General features: G+C 43.0%; 1 protein-coding gene across 26 annotated transcripts in view; it reads left to right on the top strand.

Moving 5' to 3' along the window:
- Nucleotides 1-13901, top strand: part of SLC23A2 (solute carrier family 23 member 2) — a 135197-nt gene that overhangs the window by 52575 nt on the left and 68721 nt on the right. For 10 of the 26 annotated variants that reach the window (XM_072736326.1, XM_072736310.1, XM_072736305.1 and 7 more), the window contains one exon: nt 8534-8795. In XM_072736326.1, the coding sequence (XP_072592427.1) occupies nt 8688-8795 (108 nt within the window). In that variant the 5' untranslated portion in view covers nt 8534-8687. Of the gene's footprint in view, nt 1-5167; nt 5958-7223; nt 7313-8533; nt 8796-13901 lie in introns of those variants that run through there. The other 16 variants (XM_072736304.1, XM_072736313.1, XM_072736314.1 and 13 more) reach the window with 4 other exon arrangements.

The following is a 13901-nucleotide window of genomic DNA, read 5'->3' as shown; positions in this document are numbered from 1 at the left end:
ATATTTATGGCTATTTTTTCTTGCTATTTTTGCTTATCATTCTGCAGGAATTTTAGCAAGCCCCCTTTCTCTCCTTTTGGGGTATTAATTTTTATTAAATTTATACACACACACATATATATCATAAAGTGAATATTCTTATAGCAGCTCTCTTATTCCAGGATGTAGCCTGTTTCTCTGGTTATTTAGATCTGTTTTATGGCCCTTAGTAATAGTTCATTGTTTTATTCAGAAAGGCCTTGCACATTTTTTATGAAACCTAAGTAATGGCTGTCATTGCCATCTTAAACAGGATTCCTACATCCACCCTTATCTTTTGGGGCAGTAGACTTTTCTGTAGATAGCTCAGGTTTTGTGGCCCAGATATCCTGTCATATGTTATTCCTTGCTGTTGTTTACTATTTAAAAACGTAAAAACCACCCTTAGCTGGGGACACTACAAAACCAGGTTAGACAGTACTTTGCTTGGGGGTTGGGGGTGGGGACTGTAGCTCTCACTGTGTCATCCTTGTCATCTCCAGTGAGCCTCATCTCTCGTCTGACAGCTCCTCCTCACCCTTGTCACCGGATCAGGGGCAAGATAGCAGTGGTTTTGCTTAGTCTTTCTTTCCCAAGATGCTTGTTGCTGGCATTTGGGGAATGTTTTGAGTCCATCAGCACTGAAAGAGCTCTGCTAGTGTGTTTTGTACCTAGCCATCTATCTACTGGTAGGTTTGCTCAGATTTTCCTGCTTCTTGATAGTGGTTCTGATTTGGTCTTTTACTTGCAAATACTTCTCTGTCAGCTGAACGATCACAGTGATGTCAACACCCTGGCGTGTCCCTGACACCAGTGCATCTGGTGTGTCACAGATGTGGTTGATGTTGGCTGTTAACTTCCTTTTCCAATTTAGTGAGAGTATTAAGAATGAGTGTTATGTTTTATTGGTACTTTTATTTTTTAAACATCATTTATTCATCTCACAAGTCCTGGGAAACCTTCAGTACAGGTACCGAGTCCGAAACTGGGAACCAGGGATATGGGAGGTAGACTCTGCCCCTTGTTCTGACAGTGGTCTGGCTGGGCAGGCAGATGGATCTTCCCACAGTGTAGCCATCTTTGTTGTTCCCCCATGCCATGGTGATGTGTGGCAACCAGAGGATGCATGTGTGGGAATTACCCCAATGGAAAGGGGCGAGCGAGGTAAAGGGTGTTTATTTTGGAGGCACTGCACATGGAAGAGCCTGAGGAGCTAGTGGAGGACCCAGCACCTGAGGACCCAAAACAGAAATGACAGCATAGCGGGCCCAAGCTTCCCAGTAGGCGTCACTGTGACTCTATAGCCTTGCGGCAGAATTCGGCTGTCATTCTGAGATGCATCAGGACGCCAGCAAAGGGCACAATGGCTTCTGGTCATGCTGGCTGATTTGTATGGATAAGAGGAGTACTCGAGGTGGAACAGGACTGGGAGATCAGAGGTGGTAGGATGGTGTCAATGCTGCAGAGTGCACAGATTTGGGAGTTTTCCTGCTCTGGGAGATGTGGGCTTCAGCTTGGGAGAGGGAGCTCGGCAGTCCTTGCCCCTTGGGGCCCCCTCAGAAATCCCAGAGCCAATGGCACACAGCAAGTTGGGCAGAGACTGTGCTTCCAGGCCAGCTTGTATTATGTTCGCTCAGGGAGGTTGGCTGGAAACTGAGCATTCGAAGGACAGTCTTAGGTCTTGATTGTATAAACACTGTTAGGATGGGAATGCTCATTAAAGTTTGAATCGTGCTCCACTGTTTAAGGCTGTGTGTCCTTTGGCAAATTACCTCACTTCTTTGCAGCTCAGCTTACCCTTTTGTGAAGTGGGCACATGCTTGCAATACTGTGCTTACTTGGGAAAATGAGGTGCCACTGACACAGTGATGCAGGTACTTAGTGGTAGGGGACTGTAGCTGTTACTGTGTCATCCTCGTCCTTTTCATTTCCAGTGAGCCCCATCTCTCGTCCGACAGCTCCTCCTCACCCTTGTCATCGAATCAGGGGCAAGATAGAGGTCTTGCTTTCCCAAGGAGTCTTTCTTTCCCAAGGAGTAGGAAGAGGGGCAATGGATGGACTGAGGGTGGGCAGATCTTCCCTAGTGTGAGATTCCATGGGAGATCTTGTCTTTTGTTTCAATACAAACTCTAAACCAGACCTTAAACCCACCCCCACCCCCCTTTTATCTTTATCTGGGCCTTGGCATTACCCCACTCAAGTTCAGCCTGTGTGGATGAAGCACTCTGATCTCAGGTTGGTGCCCGGGTTTTTGGTCTTGAGGCTGTCTTCATAACTCTCAAGTATTTGGCTGTGGATGCTGTGTCATCTGGGGCCTTCCGAAGTACATTTCTGTGCTCGGTGTTCGCTGTCTCCTCCCTTCCTTCCACCCTGTGTTTGTCTTCCACTCTTCCCATGTCGTGGCACTCCCTGCCCCGAAGCCTCTCTCAGAGCATCATTGCCTTGCACTTTGTTTGGGCCCATCCCCTCTCGTGCTCACTTGTCTCCACGTCTTCAGGGCACTCCAAAGAGTGCTGTAAGAGATGGCAAAGGCAGTGGGTACGTCCCAGTAGCACTCATGAGGGCCAGTTAAACACTGGGTAGAGAGAAACAGAATACTTGATGGAGAGTGGTCTGGCCACAGTGGCACTGTCCCCCTTTGTTCCTGGTCATGAGGGCAGTGAGGAGGGCTGGTTGCTGCAGTGGATGATTGTGTCTGACATGAAGATACAGTTCAGCTAGGAGAATAAAAGCATTCTCTGGTAAAAAGCCCTGTCTTTTTCCCTGAGGTTAATGTGGGTGAGTGCGGGTTTGAGAGCACTGCCGGTCTGCTCATGGAGGTGGGGCTGCGTGTTTTACGAAGGGCTTATTTGGTCCTCCCGATAACTGCAGAGTGTAGTCTTGTAAAAACCTGGCAGTGGCTTATGGTCTTCTTTGCTGGTCCCCTCTTCTGTGAAACCTAAGCTTCTCACAGCTAAGGTGAAGGTCTGTCAGGGCTGCTTCAGGGATATTTTATTGTCATACTGTGTGTGTTTTTTTTTGTTTTGTTTTGTTTTGTTTTTAGATCTTGGGAAGCTAATGGGTGGTAAGAGCTAAGACAATGTAGAAAATTGATGGATTTGATTATAAAAATGAAAATAATTCTGAAAGATCATCCACAAAATTCATGAGCAAACAAGAAGCTGGGATAAGATATTTGGAACCAATAAAGCAGAGTATTAAAGGGTTTATGTCCTTAAAAAATAAAGATTTTTAAACACTATAGGCAAGGGGATATGAAGATAAGCCACAAAAGTCTCTGTACTTGCTAGCAGACATGAAAAACTCGTGAGTCAGTGCATCACAAAATCCTACCCACTGGTGCAGGTTTGTAGTAGAGTTCTCAAACTTTGATGAGATGGACCAATTCTTTGCTGGTGGTATTGCCAATTAGGAGAGTCTTCCTGGAAGATAATTTTATGTCTCAAAAGCCTCATACAGTTATCTCCGTAGTCCTCTTCAGGGACTCTGTTCCAGGGGACTGGGATGTGCAAAGGGTTTGTTACGCAGTACCATCACATTTCATTGTAATTATTTTAAGTATGGTCTCCCACATGGCCACCAGCAGAATTATAATTTCTACACTGGAACTTATCACTGTTACCATAGTTCTGAAGAGAATAATGAGATGTGTATATGCTAGAAAGGTAGTGGTGGGTTTTGAAGGGGGTGGTAAGATCACTGGGGGTTGTCTGGATGCAGAATTTTAGGGCTGCCTTCTTTCCTCTTGGAATACTGCCAGCATCACGTGGTGGTGGTGGTGGTCTTCGTCGTCTTTTTTTACTATTAAATGAGAAGTCTTATAAAAGACCATATATGGATCTTCCCTTAGTAAACAATCTTTTTGTTTGTATGTTTTTTCCTGACAAACAAAAACATCTTTCCTGTTGAGATTTTATATCTTCAGAATTTAGACATTTTACTGCGGTGTGTCCGTGGGGTCCTCTTTCAGTATTCTTCCCAGTCTAGCTCTTGAGATGTCTGGTGGATGTGAAGTCTTCCTTGGCTGTGAGGATATTTTTGTCTGTTACTTCTTTGACTCCTTATCCATCTCTTCTCTTATTGTCTCTGAACACTCCTCTGTGTATGTCTGTATTTCTTTATTGTGTGAGCTGGATGAGGGAGGGAGGGAGGGAGAGAGAGAGAGAGAGAGAGAGAGAGAAGGGGAATCTTAGTCGGGCTCCATGCTCAAGGTGGAGCTGGATGCAGGGCGGCTCGATCTCACGATCTTGAGATCATGACCTGAGCTGAAGTCAAGAATTGGACACTTAACTGTGAGTAAGCCACCCAGGTGCCCCTGGAAACTCCTCTTATATAGACAGACATTGGTTCTTCTGGTACTAACATCTTTTTGTGGAATAGTTCTGATAATTTATGAGCTTAGCTCCCAGTGTATCTACCAAGAGATTATTTTGGCAGTTATTTTTTAAAAAATTTTATTTTATTTTATGATAGGCACACAGTGAGAGAGAGAGAGAGAGAGAGAGAGAGAGAGGCAGAGACATAGGCAGGGGGAGAAGCAGGCTCCATGCACTGGGAGCCCGACGTGGGATTCGATCCCGGGTCTCCAGGATCGCGCCCTGGGCCAAAGGCAGGCTCTAAACCGCTGTTGGCAGTTATTTTTAACCTCCAAGAACTCTTTGGTCATTTAGTTCTATAGTTATTACTATTTTGTGAATCCCACTGAAGATATGAGTTAAAATTACTTTTAGGGTACTTTCCTGATTCTTGCCTTTTTTTTTTTTTTTTTTTTCTGCCTTGTCAGGCATTTAGTCTTTGTAGCTTGGTCTGATTTCTGCTTGTTTATTCCCCTCTGATGTCCCCTGACATGCCATCCCATCATTGGTGCTAGCACTGGGGCTGGCCCCTGTTTTGTGTACAAGGCTGCAGAGTGGTGGTCTCAACTGAGCTTTTTGAAGTCAAGCCCTCTGTTAGTTGCCAGATGGGTGTGCTGTGGGGATTGCAGAGTGGTTTTAAAATGTGATTTATGCTTTTGTATTTCCAAGAAGTCTCTGCAGTGTTTTTATAACCAGAAATAGTATTATATGTTATCACTATCTTGGACTCTCAGATTACAGACCCTGGTGCCATTTTGACTTTTTTTTTAAAGAATTTATTTATGTATTCATGAGACACAGAGGCAGAGGCACAGGCAGAGGGAAAAACAGGCTCCTCACAGGGAGCCCCATGCGGGACTCAATCCCTGGACCCTGGGATCATGCCCTGAGCCAAAGGCAGACGCTTAACTACTGAGCCACCCAGACGTCCCACCATTTTGACTCTTGCCCTGACCTGTGCACTTGACGTAGTGGGTGCTAGTTCTAGTTCTCTCCCAGTTTCTCTCCAACCACCTTTCTTCCTCTTCTGTTGCTGCTGCCCTGCAGCCCTCATCCCTTATCTGCACAGCCATTCCAGGCTTCTGATTGTCATCTCTACTTGTCTTCTACTGTGTCCACTGTGTACACAGTAGAGAAGTTCCTTCCCAAAGCACAGATCTGACCACTATCCTTATCCTCTTTGGGTCTCCCTATATTCTCTTCTTTTCCCCACTGAATTGAGTGGAACTTATTTAACTCAGCACGCTCCTGGTCCTAGCTAGTCCTTCTTAGCTGTGCATCCACCATCACCTGTGCAGTGAGCTGTTTGGTAACTAATCTTACTGCTTCTCTGATGTACCTTGGTACATGGTTGGGTTTGGTCTGCTTCACTTAGGTGGGCAGAGGCAGTCTGGAGGTGACAGGAAGCTGGCCTTATTGCACTCATCTATTGGTGGTGTCCCAGTGACCAGATGAGCAGCCTGAGCACTGTACCGGGCATAGAAGGCCCCAGATGAAGGGAGACAGAGAATCCGAGAGAGAATCACTGAAAGATGTATCCAAGGCTTCAAGAAGAGGACAAAGCATGCTGACTAAAGAGTGGAAGTATGTATGTGAGGAAAAGACCAGTAAATACATAAGGGTAGAGCTACTATAGTTCAAGAAAAGGTCTCTAATCTGCTCTAGGAACCTGAGCAGCCACATAAAGAAATAGCCTCACTGGTAGCCATAGAACAGGTGAACAATAGAAGAAGGGACACTCCTGCTTCTTTACAAACTTTGTTTTTCTAGGAATTCTTTGTTTTGTTTTTGAATTGTAAAACACTTTAAGTGAGAGCACAAGAAAAAGGTTAATTCTGAGTAAAATCTCTTGTTAGGGCCACAGGTAGAGCCTTCAGGGTTTTCAAAGCAATGTCCATAACTTCCCCTCTGAGTACAGAAAGTCCTCACTCTTTTTTTTCCCTCTCACTTTTATATATAGGAAACTACATAGTAAAATGGGTCCTCATATCCCCTACAGGCAGCAGAAATGAATAAGGAAAAATATAGCCCGTTCATCCCTGCTATAATAAAAGGAAAATTATTTAAAAAGTCACAGAATTGCAGTAAGTCTCATAGACTTACTCCTTTACAGAGTTCTGTCTGGGGATATACTTCCCAAACTGGAACATATATCTCTTGTTCTTGTGCTGAGGATCCACATGGCACATGGGGTATATCATTTTTGGAGGAGGGAGATTTATTTATTTATTTATTTATTTATTTATTTATTTATTTATTTATTTATTTATTTATTTATATTTTTATTTATTTTATTTATTTTATTTATTTTATTTATTTTATTTATTTATCTTTATTTATTTTTATTTATTTTTATTTATTTATTTATTTATTTATTTATTTGGGGGGGGGTGTTTTTAAACCAGGGTTTAAAACAGTATCAGCCTTGATACTATTCACATTTGTGGCCAGGTTGTTCTTTATTTTTTTTCAGGTTGTTCTTTATTGTGGAATCTATCCCATGCATTGTAGGATGTTTAGCAGCACTCCTGGTCTCTACCTGTTAGATCCTAGTAGCTCTTCCCTGATTTGATGACCAGAAATATCTCCAGGCTTTTCCAAATGTCCCCTGGAGGGAAAATCACTTCTGGTTGAGAGCTACTGCTTTAAACAGGCATGGGTATGATGTAACCAAGAATGCAAAATGCACATGAACATTAAACTAGAAGAGTCCATCAAAAATGTTTGATGTTCTACTTAAGGCAACATGATGTTTGGGCACCTGTTTCTTTCAGCTTCCCTTTTTGTGCTCTACCTACTGAACGCCCAAATTTTGTATAATTTCTTTTTTCTTATTTGTCTGTATTTCAGTTTCTCCTCTGGCTCATCCAGTCGTTGAATGAAAGAGTCCCTGGCAGACTTCCTCGAACAGGTTTCCTATTTGTATTTCTAAGCTTTGGGTAGGTCTATCTTCACACGTACAGGATAGCTTGGCTGGGTTATTCACTCTCAGTGGGACATTAATTGGTGCTGAGTTCCGACATCATTCTGATGAATGTTCTGTCCTTTCTCACCCCTACCTGCTTGTGGTATATATTTCTTTTTAATAAAACTTTGGGCATACTTAGGCATGTTTTATTGTACATGTGCCAACCCTTGTAGGGATCCTTTATGTCCTCTCATTTTTGGAAGCCAGAATTCCCCAAATGCTTATTAATTTTTGGGTGGATCTCTTTTATTGTCCAAGTCATACTTTTGTTTGAAATTGAGTTTTTAATTTTCTTCTTCACTGAAACTTGGTTGCATACTTCAGTAATTTCCTACTCCTGACTTTTGCTTAGAATTTCTCTTAGCTCGGAGCATTGCACTTTTCCTCATTGATGTCTTGGAGCATTCCAGATCCATTTTGTTCTCCTTCCCTCTCCCCCCTTATCTTTTGACATTTTACCCCCTTTTCTATTTTGTCTTTCTGGTTTCTTCTTTATGTTGTTATTTGATGAATACAGAATGTTTTGGCTTTATGTTTTGTGTGGCATTCTTCTAGCCCATTTAAAGGTCATTGTGACACATTCTAGGAACTTTGGTCATTTAATCCTAGGTTGGTTTTATTTATCTATTTTTTTTTAAATGTTCTTGAGTGCCTTCCCCTGCCTATAATTGGATACCTATAGGGAATTCAGAACTTTGATATCCGTGCAATCATAGTATATTAGCTATAACTGCACTCACTGTCTAATATGGTTACCGCGAGTCACATGTGACTATTTAAATTTAAATTAATTAAAATTAGATACAAGTAAAAATGGGTTTCCCCAACAGCCTCGTAGGTAGTGACGATTGGCTTGGACAGGGCAGATGCAGAACATTTTCATCTCTGCAGCAGGTTCTGCTGGAGAGTGCTGGGCTGTGAGAGCTGGACCCTAGTGCGTGTCAGAGAAATCCCTGTGTGGCCTTTCCATCCTTGTACTTGGGTATTGCTGATGGCCCAAGTCAGTGGTCCCCTTGAGGGGGCAGCTCAGAATCTGCATGATTAACCGGAGATGGGGGACTTAAAGTATGATTAAGTAATGTGCTTTCTTTGCTGTTTGGATGTAATGCATACTCTGACTTCTCCGCAGGAAATGCAGTGAACGTGTGTCCTGTGCTGTTTGTGGTGATTTGGCTGCTTCCTCTCTCTCTAGGTGCTGAGAGATGGCGCTTATGGGGTTCCTCTCTGCCTGAGCATCGGGCCCTCTGGGCACTGGAAGAGCCAGCTCAGATCCTGGGCTCTGCGCCTGCACAAGCCTTCTCCTCCAGCCACTTCAGTCCAGCGGCTGAACTGCTTGTTTCCTCTTAATGATGGGTATTGGTAAGAACACTACGTCCAAATCCATGGAGGCTGGAAGTTCAACTGAAGGCAAATACGAAGATGAAGCGAAGCACCCTGCTTTCTTTACTCTTCCGGTAATTCTGTTGTTCCCTTCTTTCTCTCCCCTTGACTCTCAAGTACTTTCCGTATCGAATCAACATAGGATTAGCTTTAATACTCCTCTGTTTTCCCTGAAGGTTAAGGCATCTGAGAACCAAATGCTTTTCACGGGAGCTAGTCTTTGGGAACCCTGTTGGCTGACTCTGGTTTTGGCTCTGCTGTGTGGAGTCACCTGATGGGATTAACTCCAGGAAGGAAACACACACTGTTGTGAATGTTGTAAAACCAGCCCCATGCTTACTGTGTACTGGAGGATGCTGAAAGCTTAATTCTCCCTCTAAAACTATGTTCTAATGAAATAACCAGAAACCCAACTTCAGACTTACCTTGCAAGGTAGAAGAATGAATGAATGAATGACTCACCACTTGGAACCCCAAAAGTCCATGGTTTATATTATGGCAGCAGCATCCAAAATGTAGTTTTACCTGAACAGGTGTTACCAGTTAGAGAAGGCTGATAACACACATTTGTTATAGTCAATGCTGATACTTTTCCAGATGCAGAATTATGATTTGATGTGTATAAAGTTACCTAAAGTGTTGGTTCAAAAAAGGAAAAAGCTCTTTAGAGAAAACATCCCTCCAGGTGTTTTTCTTTTAATACTGGAAATGAGGTTCAGGGCAAGAATATCATTCTAGGATTCCCTAAAGCATGGTCCTGGAATTTGCCTCACTGTGGCATTATTCTGGAAGAAGAGTGTGAACATGTATCCTTAAGTACATTGACTTGACTGGCATTCACATTTTGATTTTTTACCCTATTGATTCACAGAGAGGTGTCCCATTGGTTTTATAACTGGCATCACTGTTTTCTTTCTTCCTATAAAGTGAAATTTTTAAACTGGATTTTCTATTGTGTTGAAGGCTTAGGGTTACTATTTTCTGGAGGCAGAGGCAAATTGGTTTTCCAAGTTTAAATGAGATCATCTTTAAAGAGTGAAAAAGGAAGCCTTCATGCCTGAGGGTTGATTTGTCTGTCCTGCTGCCTGAGAGCCCAGCAGACCATTCCACCCTTACTGTCCACTTGACATGAACACGAGCTTGCCTTCTCCACCCCCCCCCCCTTGTAATTATGGGTAAGAGTTTTAGGTTGATTTGTTTTCATACTCAAATTACGAACTTTGCAGTTAGTTGAATCCACAGCATATACTGTACGTTTTCATATTTATTCCGTTTTGATTTCCTTCTACCTTCCTATTCCCTCACTTTTCATTAAAAAAAAAAAAACCCACACCACAAAAACCAAAACACTGGGGATCCCTGGGTGGCTGAGCAGTTTAGCACCTGCCTTTGGCCTGGGGTGTGATCCTGGAGTCCCAGAATCGAGTCCCGCGTCAGGCTCGCGGCATGGAGCCTGCTTCTCCCTCTGCCTGTGTCTCTGCGCCTCTCTCTCTCTCTCTCTCTCTCTCTCTCTCTCTCTCTGTCTATCATGAATAAATAAATAAAATCTTAAAAAACAAAACAAAACACTGTGTGTGAACGGTCACTACCTTTGTCTTTGTACATCTGAAAATAACTATTTTGCTGTCAACTATTGGGTGAACCTCTGTTAATTACACACTAGAGTTTTTCAGTATCTTTGTTTCTCTTTAACTGCTTTCTCATGGTTTGGGTATCTTTTTCTTTTTCTTTTTCTTTTTTTTTTTTTTCTTGGGTATCTTTTTCTAGTGCTAACTTCTGGATGGATTCCCTGGTGTTATTTTCCAGTTTATTAATTCCTGGTGGACAGTCATGTGTTTATGTTGAATTTTTGTTGCAGGGATTATAATTCTTATTTCTATTTGGTTCATGCCTGCCTATTTTTCGTTCTTAATTTCTATGTATGTGTTTGTGTTGTTTAAAAATGTTTCTTCATGTAAGTCACTGAGGGACCCTAGTACTTTTTTTTTTTTTTTTAGGATTTAAAAAAAAAATTATTCATGAGAGACATAGATGAGAGAGAGGCAGAGACATAGGCAGAGAGAGAGAAGCTGGCTCTGTGCCCGGAGCCCAATGTGGGACTTGATCCCGGGACTCCAGGATCATGCCCTGGGCCAAAGGCAGATGCTCAACAGCTGAGCCACCCAGGTATCCTTCTAGTACTTATTTTAAAGTAATTCTTCAATTGTTCTCTTTTTATCTGACAAATCTCTTCTGAGATTTTCTTCCCTCTGTATACCCCCCCACCCCCCATTCCCCCACTTGTGTTGCTGTGGTTTCTCATTCTCCCTTCCTGGTCCCAGTCCAGAACTGGGTTTTAACAGCAAAGATCTAACTCTCTGCCTCAGTGGTGTCAACCACGACATGACCTGCTGGACCCTAGCTCTGAGCACTGGACCTGGTTCTCATCCCTTTTGTTGGGGGTGGGGGCAAGTCCCTGTCTCCCCACTGGTGCTGAGGACTGCCTGACTAAGGCTGCCAGGCTCAGAGCCTCATGGGGCCCAGTGTCAGCCTATTTGTTGTTTCTTGTGACAAAGTTTTATCTGTTTTGGGGTTTCCTCCTCTACCATTATTTATAGGAGTGGGCTGGGAAGTACTGTTCCTCAAAGCATTAGCTTCCAGATCCATCTTCACTAGGAGTCCCTCCAAGTACATGGGAGCTGAGAACATGGACATGATGTGTAGTTGTGTGTAAATATAATGTGAATATAAAGTTGGTTTAACAGTACAGCGGTTTCTTTCGGGAATTTGCAGAATTTTTCGCCTTGTGTTGGGCTATAATGGTAAGCGTCAAAAAGGAGTGGGGAAAGAGTAATAGAGTTGGCCTCATGGGATCAAGTTGCCGGCAGGAGAGAAATGCCAGGGAAGGAGGCCAGGAAGGGTCAGCACATGAACCACCAGGGTGACTTGGAAGCAGGGATGTCAGGAAGTGTGTTCACACAAACTCCTGTGGAGCTTATGAGAAAGCAGACGGCAAGAAGGAAAACAGCAGAAGGAAAACAGATGAACAACAAAAGTCTGTCAAAGAATGTTTGTAAAGAAATAGTTGATGTGATTGAATTTGGGGTTATAGAAAGTTTTGATAGGAAATATTTTGTAATAAAAATAGGAACACTGTACTGCCCATATTTAATCAGTAGTGAGATTGCTGTCCCTCAGAAAACTTAGAGTGAGATAGAAGACCGTTTTTGCATGGCTTGCTTGTTAACAGGACAGTCTAGTGGCTAGAGAGGAGGTAGTCTCTCCACTGTCCAACTGGTAGGATTAGGCTGCCTCTCTGCTCTTGGGATGTTCATCTGTGTCTCCCTATTCCTCATTTGGCCCACGAGTCTAGACAGTAATTTCATAGAATGGCAACCTTAGAGCTAAAAGTAGCCATAGAACTCTCTTAGTGGTTCTGTGGGAAGGTGAAATGCACATAAGTGTTTAGTTCGTACTGTATGTTAAGTAAAGTTCACATCTGTTGGATCACACAGTCTCTTGGCCCAGCTAGCTCAGCTCTGGGTGAGTAAGGCAGGAGCTGCACACAGACAACACTGGTGACAGGTACAGTGTACATTGATCTTCTGAGTTTGACAGATGTTCCTGAGCATGGTCTTTAAAAAAAAAAAGAAAAAGGGAGTTGGGATGGGTGGTGATTGAGCTGTTGTAGCTGCTGCTCTGGTGGGAATAAAAAGTGGAAGAGGAGGCTTGGTGTCTTCTTGCCTCTAGCTCCTTGTCACTGTAAGCATCTGGTGACCTTGGTGATTCTTATTCTCTCTCTTTTTTTTTTTTTTTTTAAAAAAAGCTTTTATTTATTCATGAAAGATACACACACAGAGAGAGAGGGGCAGAGACACAGGCAGAGGGAGAAGCAGGCTCCATGCAGGGAGCCTGATGTAGGACTCCATCCCGGATCTCCAGGATCACACCCTGGGCCAAAGGCAGACACTAAACCACTGGGCCACCCAGGGATTCCTGACCTTGGTGATTCTGATTATGTTTTTGTTTTCTCTTGTCCTTAGAGCATGGCCCCTCAATGCACTGGAAAATGGTATTTCTTTTTCTCTAGAGCTGTGCTGCCTGATACGGTAGCTGCTAAGCCACATATGGCTACTTAAATTCATTAAAATGAAAATCTAAAATTCACTCCCTCAGTTGCACTGATCAAGTGCCCGATAGTCATACAAGGCAACTGGTTAGCCCATCTCTTTTTACTTGCTGGTCACGATCTTGCTAGATGCTAAGATGAAGGCTCTTATTTTCATATTTGCTTTGGAATTAGAAATTAGGGCTTAGGCTGTGGGCTATTATGGTGCTAGAGACTGGTGCTCTGGAGTGCAGGGAACTGGGACAGCAGGAATCAGCTGGCTGCTCCTCAAACCAGTTTTGGGAGAGGGTTTGCTGTTGCAGGTTGCCAAGGGTAGGAGGGTGGGTTTTGGTGGCCATGTGCTGGGGATTTTATCATTGGAGATCTTTTGCATCCTATGTTGGATGAGAACTTCCTCAAATGTGGCAGGAGCTGATTTTTTTTTTTTTTTTTTTTTTTTAAGAAACTCAGCATGGAAAGGGAGTCAGGATTTCTTCATCTTTTATTTATTTTTATTAGAGAGTGCATGCAAGTGTGTGAGTGGGCGTAGGGAGGGAAAGGGAGAGATACTATTAAGCAGGGTCCATGCCTAGTGCCATGCCTGATGACACAGGGCTTGATCTCAGGACCCTGAGATCATGACCTGAGCCAAAATCAAGAGTCGGACACTTAACCCACTGAGCCACTCAGGCATTCCTGAAGTTAGTTTCTTTGAACAAAGTAAAACAAAAATCCATGACAGTACTTTAAAAAGAAAAAGAATAAATTCATGTGTAGAAGAAGAGAGATGAATAGATCACATTTGAGAACAAGAGCTTTGCAAAGCTCTAGCATTCGCAGAAGTTAGATTGTGTGATCAGAGTTGATATTAAATAAGAGAAACATAACAAAAGATCTCCTTATCCCACAGGAATCTTGTTAGGCAAATTTGTGTGCTTTTAAAGGCAAATAGGAAATGCGTAATATGAGTGAAGGTCAGGTGGCAAGAAATTAGAACCAGAAAAATAGCAAAAAGTCTTGAAGAACTGTTATACCCAAAGTTCTTAGGCCAGGAAGGACAGCCAGAACAAGGTCTGCAGTTCTGTGTGGGGAG

This window comes from Vulpes vulpes, chromosome 14 (genome assembly GCF_048418805.1).
Source record: "Vulpes vulpes isolate BD-2025 chromosome 14, VulVul3, whole genome shotgun sequence".
In the NCBI taxonomy this organism is placed as follows: Eukaryota; Metazoa; Chordata; class Mammalia; order Carnivora; family Canidae; genus Vulpes; species Vulpes vulpes.
Note: the sequence above shows the minus strand (reverse complement) of the source record. Positions and strands in the feature narration are given on the sequence as shown.